An 18,287-nucleotide genomic window follows, 5' to 3' on the forward strand; every position below is an offset into this window, starting at 1 on the left:
AAAATTTGATTTCAAGCACATTTTGATATGAAAAACATATTGAACCCTTTAAATCGACTATTTAAATTTCAAATTCAATAATTTATAATCCAATATACAAAAAAAACATATACATTGCAATGCAATATCAATATAACCTTCTCAATACATAAAAACTCTGTACAATTATTTTTCTTGTAGACCGAGTCCAAGGGCCGTTATGTAATAAAAATTCCAGTGTCTACTTTTTCTATTTTATTTTATTTTTCGATCGATTTGATGGAATCCTGTCCGCTTCTTTCCCACTCTCTTTCCACTCTCTCTCTGTGCGATCTTTCCTTGGGAAAACCGAGATGGCGGTGAGGTTATTGATACACGAGTCAGTTATGGTCACCTCCGACGAGAACGGCGGCTGGTGTCTCCGATCAGGCGCTGACATTTTGCTCCAGAGACTTCGCTACGCAAATATATCTCTTGTATCACTCTTTCTCTAACATTCTCTTTATCTCTTTTTCATGGATCAATTTTCAAATAGCTGGATTGCTTTATGCTGAGTTAGAAAAGTTGATCCCTGAGAGAATCGCGTACATGCACAGCACTGGTAGAGAAACTGAACTTGTAATTAGACAGATAAGAGCGTTGAGCGATCGCTATTAGGAAAAAAAATGTAATATTTGTAGTAGTAAACCATTGATATATTGCATTTAGTAATCTTTTTAATTCCAGGAGCCTTTTTTTTCTTTTTCAGACATTTATCCACCAAGAGGAGCCCTCAAGCAAGAAGGTACACTGATTTTTTTTTCAAATTTTTGTTCTTTTTGAACTACTATCCTTGCAAATTTTAATTTTTGAGATAGTTACATCATCCAAATGAATTGTGTTTTCTTACACCTAGCCAATTTCGGCTGATTGACATGCATGTACCAGTAAAAGAACAGTTTAAGAAAATAATCCTCGCATACCTATTAATACTGTTTATCCTCTGTGTTGTTTTCCTAATTTTAGGCTAGTTTTATTAAAGAGGTGCTGGGTCGTCAAGAAGTGCGGGACCCACTCGGTGTATGCGGTGCCATTTCAGTGCGTAGTCTAAATGAACTGATGTCTGTCAATGAACCGTCTCAATTGGAGGAAAATGTTGATATTTGCTTTTATGCCACTTCTGTACTAGATGAGGCATTTGTTACTAAGCTTCAGTCTTATAAATTCAACATTATCTACATAGGTCCCTATTAACTCCTTGTTTTAGTTAATATTTGGAAATATGAACTAGAATTTTTGTATGTTTCAATCTGGTACTTGCTATGATAAAAAAATATATTTTTTCCTTTGGCCAGGAAGTGAACACGAGGCAAATGTAGAGGGAATTGTGTTCATTGATAAAATGGATGAGTTGATCATCACTATAAGCTCAGTCATCAAAAAGGTAAGTTATCATTTAATCAATTATTTATTCACAGATAAATATTTTTCTTCTCTAATTTCCTTTCACTATTATACTTTATTTAAATTAGGGGTTTTCTTCAGTAAATCCTATATCAGTTGGCTATTTGATGAAACCTTCACGGGAATTGGATTTTCTCAATGTAAGCTTCAAATTGACAGAAAATGCCATTTTTTTATTTATTTCTTATATATTTAAAAAAAATTGTTTTTGGTTTTATATTGACAGAGAGGGGCACTCCCTTTGTTCCCATGTAAAAGCGCGCTTATTTTCGTCCCAATCTCCTTTGAGCTCCCTTTAATCTCTCAATTGACAAGGATAGATGTTATTCTTCATAAAGTAACAGATGAGATTGTTAGTATTGACTCAGGTTCACCGTTTGATTTTCCAAATGGGATTACTTTCTCTGATGGAATGTCTGAACTCATTAGGTATGCGCTACAGCATTAATGAAATATATATAGTGACTTGTAGTTCATAAACACGAGAAAACTGCAAAGAAGCATTAAATTATCAAGAAAATTGCAATATTCGTTCCTAGGCCCTTTTATATGAATAAGATTATTAGTTATGTAAATAGTAACTTATTAGAGGGGGGCCAATTTCGAGATCTCTTTTTACAAATGATTCATGGTCCATGTTATTCTGCAAATTTCTGGGGAGACTTCATAAATAATCATAAACACATGTTTTTTTATGGAAAATTACTTTGGTATTATATCCCCATCATAACTGTTAATCACTACTAAGTTCATTTTCATTTTCTGTTTGAGCAGTTTTATTGAAGAAAATCCCAGTTATTGTGTGGTTGACCCATTTAAGATTATTTATCCCTTGTTGGATCGCCTTCAAATCCAAAATATTCTTCTGGGATTGCAAGAGATTAAAGGCCGCTCTAGGCTTCGTGCACCACATTTTTTGAGGGTCCCTTCTCTTCTGATGAAAATATAGCACAATAGATTATTTTTCATAAAAATGATTAGACTTATAATACATATTTTGTTTGTGGGGTGTAGGTTGAAACGTTTGATAATCATGAGCTGGGCCAAAAAATAGCTGAATCGAACCTCACATTTCCAGTTCTTGTTAAACCACAAGTTGCTTGTGGGGTTGCTGATGCACATAGCATGGTAATTCATTTTTTAGGTTATTTAATTCTTACCTGTTTGTAAGAAAGAATTGTATGATACTTTCCTATTTTCCTTATTTTTTTCATTAAATGTGTAACACAGGCAATTGTGTTCAAAGAAGAAGAATTTAGGGAGCTTTCTGTGCCACTTCCTGCTATTATTCAGGTAAAAACTAACAAGTTTTCTGAATGCGTCATATTTTAAGGAAAAAATGTAAGAAATAGCCTTATGTTTGAGGAACTAGTATATGCATTCAGAGTTAAAAATTTGTATGTGATGTATGATATTTGAGTGATGTGCAGGAATATGTTGATCATGGAGCAAATATATACAAGGTGTATGCCATAGGGAATAAGGTGTTCCATGCTGTTAGAAAGTCTTTGCCCAATTCGGCCTCTCTCTTGGCTTCTGGTATTTCCCCTATTACCTTCAACAGGTATCTTAGTTCTTCCATTCTTTCCTTCATCTCTACTATAATACTTAGCTTACAAGCGGAAACGTATCAATTCTTTTATGGATTGTCTACTAACATTGGGGTGGCACCATCCTTTTGAACTTGGGTGACATTATGAGAATATTTTTTGCAAACGATAAGAAGTTGGACTTTTTAGAAATATATGATATGTTTGGTTTTATCAGCAAACTATTACAATTTGACATATGAGTGAGGCTATGATACTATACATAGCACGGATTGGTCCGTACTATTGATCGATATCTTTGTTTTCAAAGTTCAAATAGTTGATATGAACCGTTCAACTTGATCTTCAAATGAAAATGTTCTTACGGACTAAATTTTGCATTTTTTTAGAATTTTTTTACTACTTTTCTAGATAGGTATAATATCACTACTTTTGAATGGTCTAGAAGTTTTAGATCAAGTGATTTTGTACCTATCTAAAAAAATAGTAGACCAATTCAAAAAAAATATAAAATTTGGTCTACAAGTACATTTTCATATGGAGATGATGTTGAGCGATTTAGATTGACCGTTTGGACTTCAGAAACGGAGCTATTGATCCGTAGTATGGACAATTTTGCGCTATGCATAGTACCGCACTCTTGTCATATTATGTTTTGCAAATAGTGAAAAGTAGGTATGTTTAGAATGATCAGTTATTGATCTTATTTGAAAATTACCCTTAATACTCTGTAGACACTCTTCCGCATCAATAAGAAAAAAAAGGGTTTTTTTTTTTTTTTTTTTTTTCTGGGGGCATGCATGCTTGTTGCTAAACAGTTGGTTTGAAGTTATACAATTACTTTTGTAGCTTGAAGAATCTCCCAGTTGCCGATCAAGCTGAGTCATCAGTAGATGCACTAGACATCGATTTGGTGGAGGCTGCTGCTCATTGGCTGAGGGAACGACTCGGCCTGACAATTTTTGGGTTTGATGCTGTTGTAAGTGCTGATTCATTCTTTATTCAGATATTTTGCTTTAACAATCTTGCATTGCACTTGGGATTTGATTGTTTTTTTTGTGAATGAAAACTTGAAGAAGTCTAATGTTACTTAATTGCCCATATAGATTCAAGAGAATACCGGGGATCATGTAATAGTAGACCTGAACTATCTCCCCTCTTTTAAAGAAGTCACTGGTGTGCATGCTATCTCCGCATTTTGGGAAGCTATTAGGAGCGCTTACGAGATAAAGAAGACTGCTGATGTAGTAACCCACAGTTAACAAGTTAAGCAAAACATGTGAAAAAGACATGGTGTCATATTATGTTTATTTTGCTTTTTGTATGTAGAACTGGGAATAAGTCAGAAAAAGAGAATGGGTCTTACTTAATTTTTAAGTATTGTTATTTAAAAAAAAAAATGCAATTATGAGATTTTCATTGGCAATAACTCTGCAACTAAAGATGTAGCGGGTTAAAGAAATTGGCAATGATAGAGGGTAAAAAGTAATTGGTGAACTAATAGAGAAAGATCGGTAAACATTTTAACTTATTTGATACCGAATTTTACATTTTTATAATTCTTTTTACTATTTTCTAAATGAGTAAAAAATAACTATTTTTATTGGTCCAAAATCTTAAGATCAAGTAATTTTTAATCTATCTATAAACCTAATAAAAATTCTATAAAATTAAGATATGAAGATCATGTTGAATGTTTTAATTGACTGTTTGAACTTCAGAAATAGAAATATAAATCTATAGTATGGACCGATTTACAGTTTGTAAAGTACTCAAGTACTGTAGCAACACTTCTATTATTATGACAAGATTCTTACACATGGCTCATCAGATTTACATTAATACTTTGAAGTCTGCTTCTAAACGGGAAAACAAAAGTCATATTTTCAGGGAAAAATATTTGCTTACGGTGTGAGACTACTTTATCAACATGGTAAGTTTGGTATTTGAGGCAATGCTGATCCTTCATTTTTCCCTGTGGCAATTCTTTGAGCATCGACAAAAAAATGATTCTCAAATAATTAGCAGCAAGACAGAGTCGACAGCTTTCTATATACTTTAATTTAGTGGTCCACTGTGTTTCAACTCGAGGGATTGAAAACAAAAACAGACTCGTATCAGTATTCAGAATAGATTAGTACCAGTACTCAAAATAGACTCATGCCCTCTATAATTGAACATGTACCGGCTCAAAATCATAATTAAGCTTGTCTATATTCATCTATTGAAAAGATAAACAATTCCATTAAAGTTGCCATATCATATTCCCACACCGATCCACCAATTAACACAACTCAACACAAAATACCTGAATATAGACCTCAAAATCACAATTTTTAGATTTCAAAAAACAATCCCTATGCTCACAAATTAAATTCTAAAACTGTCCATCTCAAAATAAAAATTCCGCCAAAACTTTAGATAAATTTATAATATCACATGATTGTAATGGATAATTATGTGAGTTTCTGTAATTTTGAAGGAAAAATATGTAATTATAAATTTTCGAGGAGAAATTCATAATATTGAAGTTTTTGAGGGGATACATGAAATTCCTCCAAAAATTTAGCAGAGTAGGAGTCAACTCAATCAACTAATCTCACCTGCCTCCCAGTCTCCCACTCCACTAGTCTCAGCTCCAATTTTACAAATCGTTTCTATTCTCATTTCTTTCTGCGTTCCGATCAGGTTATTGAGATAGAATTCCAATCAGATCCTCAATCAACTACTCTCACCTGCCTCCCACTACTCCACTAGCCAATAATCGCTGGACGAAACTTGCCAGATTCGGATCCACCATGGATCCGGTAACAACCACCGCTGCAATCAGCTGGAGCTTCTCAGCCGCCAGGTGGCTGATCTCCCCTGTGCTAAGGCTGTTCCTCAACAAATTTTTTGATGCACTACCTCCCAAGTTCCAGTCTCGAAAGGAAACCCTCCGTTTACAATTGGAAAAGCTCCAAGCCACAATTCTCCCCCAGCTTCTTATCCTGACAGATGCTGCACAGCAGAGCCCCCACCGGCCTTTTCTCGAGAAGTGGCTTCAGAATCTCAAGTCTGCATTCTATGAGGCTGAACATGTGCTCGGTTTAGTCGAGTACCAGCGCCTTGAAACGGAGGTCAATTCCCTCTTTCCATCTACTTCTAAATTTGATTTAAAGAACTTAAAAAGCAAGCTCCCGGAATTTTCATCTGAGAAGAAAAATCTCATTAAAAGCCTTGAGAAATTGGAAAAAATTGTTAATCAAGCCATGGAATTTGTTTCCCTGCTGAGCCTACCAAGTAGCAGTGTTAATAATTCAACTTGGGAACAAAATGAACAGTATAGGGAAACCATTTCTGTTCCGGGTTCCACAGTTATTGGTCGTGAAAAGGACAGGGATGAAATTGTAAAATTGTTGCGGGAGAATTTCCCGGAATCGTCTAGTAATGCTAAGTGTTACTCTGTTATAGGAATATGGGGCATGGGTGGGTTGGGGAAGACGACCTTGGCACAGTATGTTTGTGACCATGAAAGAGAAGACAAGTACTTTGACCGTGTCATATGGGCTCATGTTTCTCAAAAGTTTAGTGTCCACACCATTTTGAAAGCAATTTGGGAGTCCGCTTTTAAGGAGACTTGTCCTAGTTTTGATAAGCTTGAAGGACTACAATCTAAACTTGAAGAGAAATTAAGGGGAGAAAGGTACTTTCTGGTGTTAGATGATGTTTGGTGTGATAAAGGGGTTAGTGAACAGGAACTAGAGCAGCTATTTGTCCCTTTAAGGGCCGGTAAGGGAGGCAGCAAAATATTGGTTACTACTCGGATTGAAGCGGCAGCCAAAGCTTTGGGCGCTGTGAATCCAATCCCATTGCGGGAACTTGATGATGAACAATTCATGTCGCTATTTATCAGTAATGCAATAGATGATGCACAAATCAGTGACAATCACATGAAGGAAAGGTTACTGTCCATAGGAAAGAAGATCGCAGAAAAATTGCATCGATCACCATTGGCCGCAAAGACTGTGGCTAGGCAGTTGCGAAGAAAATTGGACCCAAAGTTTTGGTCATCCATGCTAGAGAAAACCTTGTTACATGATACCATGGGTGCACTTCTTTTGAGCTACCAGCACCTGTCTCCCCCAGTGCAACGATGCTTTGCATTTTGCAGCTTGTTCTCCAAAGGGGCGTTCTTAAATCATGACCATTTGATAAATTTATGGATTGCAGAGGGCTTCATAGAAACAGAGGGTACTAATGAACATATGAAGGATATTGCTAATTGGTATATTTCAGAGTTAATTTCTAGCTCTTTCTTTCAGGATGTCAAAGAAGGTAGTAAAGTTTACATTATGCATGACCTTATGCATGATCTAGCTAAACATGTTTCTGAAAGTGAATGTTTTATAATTGAAGAGGGAAATGAAAAGGAGATTCCTAAGCAAACACGCCATATATCTGTTGTGGATAATATGATCGGTGAGTATGTGGAGAAAATATGCAAACTAGAAGATCTCTGCACATTGGTTGTTCGCAGATCATTTTTACCTGATATCAGTTTGAAAGAAGTGGACCTTGATGCTCTTTTTACGAAGTCGAGCAAATTATATGTAGTAGATATACAATGGGCTATTGTTGAAAGATTTCCTAAATCTGCGGTTCAGTTGAGAAACCTACGGTACCTTAAATTTGTGACAACTGAAGAAGATGCCATTCCCGAATCATTAAATAGGCTTTACCAATTACGTGTGTTATCTATTTCGAAATCATGGTCCTATCGTGGTAGGCTTGCTGCAATCCCCTATGTTGGGAGGCTAATATTACTTCAAGATTTGGAGGTTTTTCATGTTCAAACAAAAAGGGGATTTGAACTGAAACAATTGGAGCACCTCAGAGATCTTTTTGGATCATTATCTATTTATGATCTCCATAATGTTGAAAGTAAGGAAGAGGCCTATCAAGCAAAGTTATCTGAGAAAAAGGGCATCCAGAATTTACACTTTTATTGGGATTATGGAAGTAAAGATGTCATGAGAGAAGTTGATGTTGATATCCTAGAGGGTCTTTGTCCACCACCTGAAATAGAAGCTGTGACTATTAAAGGATACAGTGGTGAGAAGTTTCCCAGTTGGATTTTAAAAAATCATGATAACATTATTCATCTCAACCATCTTGAACTTTCTAACTGTCCTAGGTTGAAGATTTGGGAACCTCTTCCCTTAAATTTAACTCAATTAAAAATTTTCCGTTGTCTCTCTCTTGCTTTTGTGTCGAAAGAAGATTTAGAGATGGTAATGTCAATAAGGAACACAATAGTATCCCAAATTGTGAATTTCTTGGAGAATTTGGTTGACAGACAAGAAAATAGCTGTGTTAAATTTCTTGGAAAATTGATGCTGGGTGGTGATATAGGTGATCAAACATATTCAACCACTTTGAATGATTTGAAAAAATTCATAGAGAAAAGGTTAGACCTTATTTCCGAACTTAAAGACACATATAATGAGCTATCCCTGCCTGTTAGACTGATGAACCTTTCAATAAAATCATGCTTTATCACAGACAAAATCTTAGCACGGTCTTTGCAAGTTCTTACCACCCTTACCCACCTTGAGTTAGAGGATATCATAACTATCACATGTATAGCTAAAGAGGTGCTTAGTTCCTTGACCAGTATCATGGATCTCAAAATCAGAGGATGCCTGCTGCTTACCTCAATTGGTGGTTTGGACGCTCATAGTACCCTTGTGAAATTTAAAATCGAATGCTGCCCGGTCCTCACCTTTGAGATACCAGTCGTTGCAAACAGCAGTAACACTGTGGAATCAACATCATCATCATTAGCCGGGAGGAAAACTAAATCTAGTATTCTAAAATATGTTTCACTCAGGGGCTGTCTGCCTCCGTATGGTTTGTTGCAGGATCTAGTATCCCTAGAAAACTTAGTGATTTGGGATTGCCCAACTATAATAAATCTTCAAATCAGTCATTTGAAGTTGCTCGTTGAGCTAAAAATAGGATATTGTCCAAACATAGTTTCACTAAGGGGTTTAAACGAATTGAACAATCTTAAATATTTGGAGGTGGTTGGGTGTGAGAAGCTCAAATGCTATTCAGATGCTGATAAGGTGCCCAAGTTGGAGTGGCTTTCCATCAGCAGATGGTCACTGGCTGAACAACTTGTCTCAAGGGATGGATTGTCTTCTCTGGTTTCTCTAGAACTTCGGGGGTCACAGGAAGAGTACTTTTCTCAAGAAGAATTTGAGGTGTTTCACTGTCTCTCTTCCCTTGAAGTAATTAGTTTTTGTGAGTGTAAAATGCACATTTTGCCCAATCTTTTGTTCCTTCACTCTCTCCGAGATCTGTTTATCAATGTCTGTAAAAATCTGACTTCTCTCCAAGAACTGCCACCATCAGTCCAGTGTATTGATATCAGTGGCTGCAATGAAGTGTTCACAAGGAGTTGCAAAGATCCGAGTGATCCAAACTGGCAAAAGATTTCGCACATTCCTAAAAAGTTTATTCGGTAATAGAGCCAACAGCCATGAGAAGGTACTTTAATCTGCTTTATCGTAATGTTATTTATGGTCCTGCCAAATATTTCAGCTAATGCATCTTGGTTGCATATTCTCGAGGCAAAAATCTGTTTCACTTATACTAGATTTTGGTGTTCTGCATATCACTTTTGATATTATTAAGTGCTAAAGCACTGTGTTTAAAATTTCAGTAAAAACAAACATATATACATGACTTAAAATCGACCTCATATAATTCTGATTTTTTTTCATAAACCATAATTAATAAATCAAAAATTAGGAAACCAATATGATTATTTTTTTTTTTTTGAAAAATCATAAGGACCAGACTGTTCGTTCGGTCTCCAAAATTTCCTTTTCCCAGACCTAACGGACCATTCGGTCTCAACTTTTTTATTTTCATTTTTTTCAGTTTTTCATGCGGCCGTTTGTGTGGCCATCTGCGTAAGGTTAATTTCTGGAGACCAAATGGGCCATTTGGTCTCCATGTATATATATATATATATATATATATATATATATATTTCACTTCTGCTCAACAAAGATCGAATATTTATTACTGTTTTCATCATTTTTGCAACCGATTTTTGTTTGTTTTCTATGACTTTTTGTAAATAATTTCAACGTAAAGATAAAGTAAACTTTTAAATTTTTTTAAAGAAATAATTATTAGTAGTTTGACTGAATAAGTGTTATTATTGGCCCGACAATTTTAATTACAAATAAATAAATAATTCAACACTTACTACATGCATCTACACTAAAAAAATACATGCACATAAACCATGTATCGACATGTCTACACTAAAAAAAACTTGTACATAAACCATGCATCTACATAAACTATAAATAAATAATTCAAAAATTACTACATGCATCTACACTAAAAAAAATACATGCACATAAACCATGCATCTACATAAACCATGCAAATAAATAAATCATTCAACAATTACTACATGCATCTACATAAACCATTTATACTAAAAAAAATTACACATAAACCATTTATTTATACTATATGCAAATAAATTACTACATAAATCATTTATTTATACTACATACAAACTACATGCAAATAAATTACTAGATAAATCATTTATTTATACTACAATTACTACATAAACTATTTATACTACTAAAAAAAATTACATATAAACCATTTTTTTATACTACAATTACAACATAAATCATTTATACTACTAAAAAAATATATACATAAACTAATTATACTACATAAACTATTTATTCATAATTTCAGATTATTATCAAAAATAAAAGAATTAAATACATAACTTAACGAAATTTGTAGATCTGAAGCTCTTCTTGTTCTCATTTTAAAATTATACAAACCTATGTAATTATAATAGAAATTACATAAACTTTGAGAGTTCAAAAAAAAAAAAAATTGAATGACGAAGAAAGCAAGAGGAAGAATGAAGGAAGAAAAAAATTGGGGAAGTGCGACGCAGAGAAGGGAGAGAAAAGGGAGAGAGAAGGGAGAAGAGGAGTTGTCGCGTTAAAAAAATTAAATAAACATGGAGACTGAACGGAGCATTTGCTCTGGGGAATAAAAACAAAGGAAGGGATCTTTTGTTGCTGCAGATGGAAAAAAATGAAAAAAAAACTGAAAAAAATGAAAAAAAAAAGTTGAGACCGAATGGTCCGTTCGATCTGGGAAAAGGGAATTTTGGAGACCGAACGGATGGTCCGGTCCTCATGGCTTTTAAAAAAAAAAGCAATCATATTGGTTTCCTAATTTTTGATTTATTAATTATGGTTTATGAAAAAAAATTCTATAATTCTCTAAGAAGCAATTATAAAATTGTAAAATATGGAAAATAAAATGGAAGGATGTACAAGAAACTTGAGTAATTCAATTGGGGAGAATGGGTATGCAGCAGGTAATACAGTTTGAAAGTTTCAACTGGTACAAATAGGTATAGAGCTGAAAAAGTTTTCAAATTTAAGATTTTAAACACTGGTAGTTAGCCCCCTTTTGCACAAAAGCTTGCACATAGTTTGACACAGATCCTTTGCTATAAATAGGTAATATTTTAGGTGTTAATGTGTTATAGCAATACTGGTGCTTCTGAGTAATGTAATCTACAATGCTGTTTTATTGTGATCCCTGTGAGTTCTAGGTGACAGTAATTAAATAAAATGATTTATGCTTCACATAAATTATAAGAATCATTTGACACACCAATCAATTACAAAATTAAGATGTTCTTTTTGAAACCTCATGTCAATTGAAACTATGAAATCCTTATGATGTTCTCTTTCTTTTTGATTGGATAATTTTTTATATTGGTGATACACTGCTCCTACATACATTAACCAACAGTTTATTCAACTATTGCAGTTTTATGATAAGAGTTTCAACCATGCTTGTATAAAAGAAGGGGAGAAAAGATGATCAACAAGAGCTTCCTTCGGCTTTTATGATCTCCTGCATTGTGTTTGTTGTTTTATTAAACAAAAAGAAAAAATAATAATAAAAAGAAAAGGAAAAAAAAAAGAAAAAAAAAGAAAAAAAAAGAAAAAAAAGGAAAAAGAAAAGAAAAAAGAAAAGAAAAAAAAAAGATGGAAGTTGAAGCTTGTTTTGTGATTTTTGTGAATCCATGTATCTGCTTTAGAAAACAGTTTATGTTGTTGTTGGGTTGTGTTAGTTTTTATTTCCTTGTACTCTCATAATTGGCTATAAGTTCTAATTCTGTTGTATTGCTGGAGTATGACAGAGAAGAAATAAACCCTTGTAAAATGTTTAACTCAGTTGATAAATAAATCTGGGTGGGAAGGGAGTTCTTGGGAGTGTGTTGTTCTTTGTGTGCATGAATTTTGTCAGGTTGTTTTTGAGTTTTCTGAACTATTACAATTAGTAGATGCTATCTAGTTTCGTTTGATATTCTGAACTATTCGGGTTGCATTTCATTTTCTTTGGTGTCCTTTTACGGCAACGAAGAATAAATAGGAAAAGAAAAGAAATCTGGAGATCAGTTTCTTTATAATGTAAACATGTAAAGCTGGGAATAAGTTGGAAAAGGAAGGGTCTTGCTCAATTTTCAAGGATTTAAAAAAAAAAATGCAAGTAATGCTGGTACATGAGTGGAACTGAAATAAGAATATTACGTAGGTTATTATGTGTAGTGATCATACTATGTTTTCTTTTCTACCGGAATAAAGCCTAAAAATATAATAATAAGGGTTTGTCTATAGTTCATCAAAATTAATTTGACTACAGTACAGTAATTTATTTTAATAAAATCTAACCTTTAATCCCTTATTTCCAGACTTCAAATTGTTAAGGGTATAACTGTCATTTTCCCTGATTCATTCTCCCTTTCCCAACACTGATACCCCTCTCTTCCGCTCTCTCTCTCTCTCTCTCTCTCTCTCTCCTCTTTATCATCCAACATTCAGCAAATTGAAACAGCGCGCCACATTCAGCAACTCATGATCCTCCATCATTATTCTACCTAATAAAAGCAATCAAGCATTAACCCCCAAGAAAAGCAAATTGAAATCCAATGTACCAATTGAGAAGTCTGATTTGCGTATTCTGAAAGCTTAACCCCCAAGGAGCAGAGTCGAGTATTCGAAATGATTCCTTATCTTTATTAAAAACTCCGAGATACCCATGATTGTCTTTATACAAAGGCATGAAATGAACATACGAAGATTTCTAAGACTAGGAAAAAATGTTTACACATAAGATTTCCCAAATAGCATGAAGAAAAATACCAATTAATTTAATCACCAAATTACCAATACCAGCGAACATAAATCGATAATCAATAGGTCAGCAGAAATAATCAACATACCTGACCATATCATTTGTACTTGTTTGCACAAAAGCAAAGGAAATTTCTACAAAAGCATTCATGTTATATATAAATGGATAGTCAGGTTAACAGAAATAATGGAAGGACAAAAACAACGAGGTTGGAAAGTTATTATGTACTTGCTACATACAATTAATCTTGAAGATACATAAATTAAAAGAAGCTTGTTAACTATATAAAAGAGTAATTTTCTAAAAGACATTACAACTTTCCTTTGAGAGAGGCAAAATAAAACAAAGCAAAATAACAAAATAAAATAATCTAAAAAATGAAGACAAATTAAAATGATGGCCAACTTCCTCCAGTGATCTACATGCATCATCACTATGGCCATATATATGTGCTATATTTGTATTTCTCTTCAATAAAACTCCTTCAAAATAAATAGAAGCTCATCATTCAATATTTGTCAGTTGCTAACAGTAATTATTTTCTGGAGTCATACTAGCAACAGACATAACAACATTTTATTATTACCATTTTCTTGTTTTGATACAAAGGAAATAGAGCATGATTTGGGTATTTCTCCAAGGAGTTCATGCAACCACTTCTCCAAGGAAGAAAAAGGTCAGAGAGCCAAATATCTCTAAAACTGAGCCTAATCGAGGTTTAGAAGTGGCGAGGGATCAATCCAAAATCGAGTTTGATTTGTCTGTTCAAGTGACTGAATATATCAAGGAAGCTGGCTGTACTGGTATGAATTATGTGATGTTTGAACCTTTTTCTCACTCACTAACATTGCAAATGGCATAGAGCGTGGAGCCAACTATTACAAGCACATCTCCTTTCACTGGAGCACTTCCCCGTGAGAGAAACTGGTACTTGACAATGAATATTGTATAACACCAACATAACACAGCCTTTGCTATAATGCAAGTCCATAACACAGTTCAACGATTATTACCTGTTAGGGGCTTGCCTCTCAAACATTCAAAACAAATTATATAGTACTGGATAACACCAGCCTTTTTCAAATAAAAAAAATATGTGAACCTATAATTTAAATTTGGCTAAATAATCCCCTAATTAAAGCATGAACTGTGCAAATAAGCCCAAATATATGCAAAAATAAATAAAAAGCAAATGAGATTGAAATAGCAATTTGTAGGTAATACTTCTTAAAGAAAAAGCAATTTGTACGTAATAGGCAAAACAGTGCATCTGAGACCATGATGTTAAAATTCTTCGGTTTCAATACAATTTTACATTTTCACCTTTCGTAGATTCCTAAGACACGAGGAGTTATCTATTTCAGGGTTCCACTGGAACTTCACCAATGTAATTCTGATGAGCCAACAAAATCCTTGTGAAATTAGTTTCTTCTATCTTTTACCTTCATAAGTGTAACAATTAACAAAAGCATCCAATCCACTATTGATGCTCTGTGCTAGCTCTACAGCTGAATCAAAAGTCGACTCTTTCTTCTTCAAAATTTAAATTGACCACTTGAATATGATTGCTTCCAGTGAATTGAAGACTTCACCAGCTACAATAATTTAATTATTTAACCAAGCGATTGGGATTGCTAATTTCAGCTCGTATTTCCTTTGAAATTGGAGCAGTAAAGTAAAGAATCATAAATCACAGTACCTGCATCCGAATTTGGCGAGGTGATACACGATTTCCTTAATTACCTCATCATCAATAGCTATCAAAAAAACCCTCTAGTTGTAACTAATCTCCATTTTCACTTTCTTTTTCTCGATCAAAAACTCGTTTGGAAGAAAATCTGAATGGGTTTAATTGAGTCACCTCAAAATCCGGTCTAATTTAATATCATAAAGGGGGAGGGGAACAGTGACGAGATAGCGGAGGGGGAGGATGAGGTGACGCAAACGGTGATTTGCGGTGGCGACGAAGACTGCGGAGATGAAAGCGGAGGAAATGAAGGGCAAAATCGGTAATTTGCGGTGTGTAAGCGAGGCGCGACAGTGAGGCGGTCGAGCAGGCGAGCAGTTAGGGTAAATTGACAATTTTACCCTTCTGACTAAATATTCCGATAAATTTCATGGGAATGCTGTAACTGTAATGAATTCTATTATCTCAATCGTCTGATTAAAAAAATAAATGGTTACGATTTAGTTTAATTTTATTGTACTATAGTCAAATTAACTTTGCTGTACTATAAGACAGGCTCTAATAATAAACAAATAATACGAATGTACGGTTGTGATTTTGTAAACAAAGCCAGGTAGCGTTTGGTCCATCTAGACTTAGTTAAAAGAGTTATTAGCAGTCCTGGTATCACTGAAGAAATCTTAGGACGCCAAAAAAAGCTGCATATGAATCCACATATGAAACATGAGCGAGGCTATGGTACTATGCATACATCATATTGTCATGTGTTATAGATTTAAATCTCCGGTTAATTTGAAAATTCTAACGGTCAATTCAAAATGTTCAACATGAACTCCATATAAATGTGTACTCGTAAACTAAATTATATATTTTTTAGAAGTTTTTTTACTATTTTTTTTAAATGAGTAGAAAATGACTTGATCTCAAAATTCTGAACCATCCAAAAACAGCATTTTTTTATCCATGTAAAAAAATAATAAAAAAAATTAAAAAAAGTGTAAACTTTAGTTTACAAACACATTCATATAGAAATCATGTTGAATGGTTCAGATCGACCACTATTATTTTGAAGACCAAAATATTGATGCATAGTACGAACCAATCCGAACATAGCCTCACTAACGAAAAATTATATAACCTTGAAATGGACATGATTTATATATAAATATGTGATAAGATTCATTTATGTTTTAAATTACATCAAGTGACTTCAAATTTCAACTGTAAATTAATGAGACATCGAGCCTTTTGCATTTCTTGAACATACAAAATCCTATTGAAGTGTTATATTATTGAAGAATTTTACAAAACCTCCTTCAAAAATTATCAAACAAAATATCTTATTTCTATTTTTATTATTTTTTGACAAAATGTCCTTGTAAGTTCTAATTTTTCTCATCCTTTCCTACTCCCTCTCAATTACTCCTTTCCTCTTATTTCTCCTTTTTTCCTCCCACAATAAAAACAAAAATAATTTTTAATAAAACACAAATACTGAAACGAAACAAAACTTTCTTCTTCTTTCCTCTCAAATTGTTCAATACTTCAATTACTTGATAGAGACTATTTGACAGTTCCATTGAGACTTAAATATTAAGAAATGAACAAATAGCATAGTAAAAAAAAAAAAAAATTACTGTAGGGCTTCTGTTATTGACCAGGTAAAATTGCAGTCTAGTATCAATCAGTGATGTAAACCTGCTCCAATCATTTCGTTAGTCCAAAAAATACCTCAAAACATTGTAACCTTAACTCGAATAATGTACCAAATTATCCAGTAAATTTTGATATTCTTTATTATAGGCTCAAGCTAATATGATATCACGCCCCACGGAAAAAATATTTGGAATTTGCATCCATATCTCATATTTTGCACGACTTTTTGGAAAATCTAAACCGTTAAAAATGTTTTGCACGAATCTCAAAGCTCAAATAATATTGCCCCATGCGCTATCCCCAAATAGGCACCTCGGTCACGCAAAATATGAGATATTCGAATTCATATCTCTGCATTAACTCAAAAAAGAATCTTTTGAGTTGATCGATGCATCTGTGATGTGAATTTTACTACTACACAAGTAATAAATCCTAATTTACCCTCAATTCGGTTGCAAGTGTACAACATTGTCAAGTAGTACTTAGGGATCGTCTCCACAGGGACAATTCGGAATATTAAACCCTACCTAACCAATTTAATTTAGTAAAAGGAAATAAAAGGAATTTGTTTGTTTATCGGTGATCAAACTGAATTAACTAAATTCTAAGGTCTAAATGTGGTTTTTAAGCAAGAATGAGAAATTAGGGTCTCTTAGGGTTCCTATCCACTAATGTCACGATTAATTGATTTATTAAGGTTGTTCTTATAAATATGAAGGCACAGTTTAATGTTATCGGTATAAAGTGATATTTCTATGTTAATACCGTCTTTAAATTAGTATAAATGTCACCTCTCGGTACTTGGTTACACTAACCCAAAGTTATAAGTCTTTAACTGTCCCAATTGGTATAGAAAGTTATTCGTCACCTCTCGGTACTTGGTACAATTTTCTAACCTATCGGGTTAAGCCCGTATAAGATGAGCGTCGCCTCTCGGTATTTAGCCTATCAAATACTCTTTTTCTTTATGGTCAGGACTAAATATTCAATTTCTCAATTGTAAATACCGAATCCTAGGGTTTCATGCAATTTCGCTTAAGTCATCACAAACAAGTAATATAAAGAAAAGATCATACCAAGGAACAAGTAAATATAATATAAAATCAACTAATCCATGACATAAGTTTCAAGTTCTAACCCTAATCAACCCTAGAAATAGCCTTAGCCAACCATGGCTGCAGCACACAAGAAAATAAACAAGTAAAAGAGTTCTAAGAGAAAGAAATCAATGTAACCGCTCGAAGAATTCGCTAACTTCTTCTCCCTCCTTTTGTCTCTCCTTTTTCTCCTTATTCTCCTGTGCTTTTCTCTCTTTCTAATGTCTAAAATTCGTCCCTAAAACAGTTATATTTTTTCCAGAAATAAAAACAACTAATAATAGCAAAAATCTCGCTCTGGAACTGTTTATTGCGGGCCGCAATAACTTCCATTGCGGGCCGCAATAATAATACAAATTGTTCTGTTCTGCAAATCGGCTCTGACTAGTTGGTTGCGGCCCGCAATAAAATAATTGCGGCCCGCAATAAAGGTGAAAATTCGCCAGATTTGTGCTTTCTTGCTCCAGATAGCTCGTCTTCCTCCGTTAAGCTCCAAGACTTGATTTCCTACAAAATAAACACAACTAGGGCAGTAACTTGAACTTTTAAACATTTATAACCTAATTAAATTCTAATTTCAACAAAACTCGGCTTAATTTTACACAACAAACCCTAGGTTTC

General features: G+C 33.9%; 2 protein-coding genes across 3 annotated transcripts; both read left to right on the forward strand.

Moving 5' to 3' along the window:
- The first annotated feature begins 229 nt into the window (after nt 1–229).
- Nucleotides 230–4,528, forward strand: ITPK4 (inositol 1,3,4-trisphosphate 5/6-kinase 4). The gene is made up of 12 exons (XM_078296542.1): nt 230–455; nt 728–763; nt 985–1,201; nt 1,314–1,402; nt 1,491–1,562; nt 1,649–1,851; nt 2,197–2,344; nt 2,437–2,550; nt 2,653–2,715; nt 2,853–2,986; nt 3,822–3,951; nt 4,079–4,528. Exons 1-12 carry the CDS (start codon nt 333–335, stop codon nt 4,232–4,234), a joined length of 1,485 nt encoding a protein of 494 aa, XP_078152668.1. The 5' UTR covers nt 230–332; the 3' UTR covers nt 4,235–4,528.
- Nucleotides 4,529–5,593: 1,065 nt separating this feature from the next.
- LOC144547852 (putative disease resistance protein RGA4) lies at nt 5,594–12,491 on the forward strand. 2 transcript variants are annotated; one of them, XR_013509159.1, is made up of 3 exons: nt 5,594–9,506; nt 11,856–12,152; nt 12,339–12,491. XR_013509159.1 is itself a non-coding variant. In XM_078296539.1 (2 exons), exon 1 carries the CDS (start codon nt 5,771–5,773, stop codon nt 9,482–9,484), a length of 3,714 nt encoding a protein of 1,237 aa, XP_078152665.1. In that variant the 5' UTR covers nt 5,594–5,770; the 3' UTR covers nt 9,485–9,506; nt 11,856–12,331. The 2 variants fall into 2 exon arrangements, 1 of the variants encoding a protein (XP_078152665.1); XM_078296539.1 differs by lacking the exon at nt 12,339–12,491 and having other exon boundaries at nt 11,856–12,331.
- The last annotated feature ends 5,796 nt before the right edge of the window (nt 12,492–18,287 follow it).

The sequence above is a fragment of the Carex rostrata genome, chromosome 32, assembly GCF_964058835.1.
Source record: "Carex rostrata chromosome 32, lpCarRost1.2, whole genome shotgun sequence".
Taxonomy (NCBI): Eukaryota; Viridiplantae; Streptophyta; class Magnoliopsida; order Poales; family Cyperaceae; genus Carex; species Carex rostrata.

Excerpts from the sequence above, each read along its gene's own strand:
- ITPK4 (XM_078296542.1), top strand. The coding sequence starts at position 333 with ATGGCGGTGAGGTTATTGATACACGAGTCAGTTATGGTCACCTCCGAC. Across the intron at positions 764-984 it reads AGGAGCCCTCAAGCAAGAAG|GCTAGTTTTATTAAAGAGGT; the intron begins GTACACTGATTT and ends TCCTAATTTTAG. Across the intron at positions 2,716-2,852 it reads CACTTCCTGCTATTATTCAG|GAATATGTTGATCATGGAGC; the intron begins GTAAAAACTAAC and ends AGTGATGTGCAG.
- LOC144547852 (XM_078296539.1), top strand. The coding sequence starts at position 5,771 with ATGGATCCGGTAACAACCACCGCTGCAATCAGCTGGAGCTTCTCAGCC.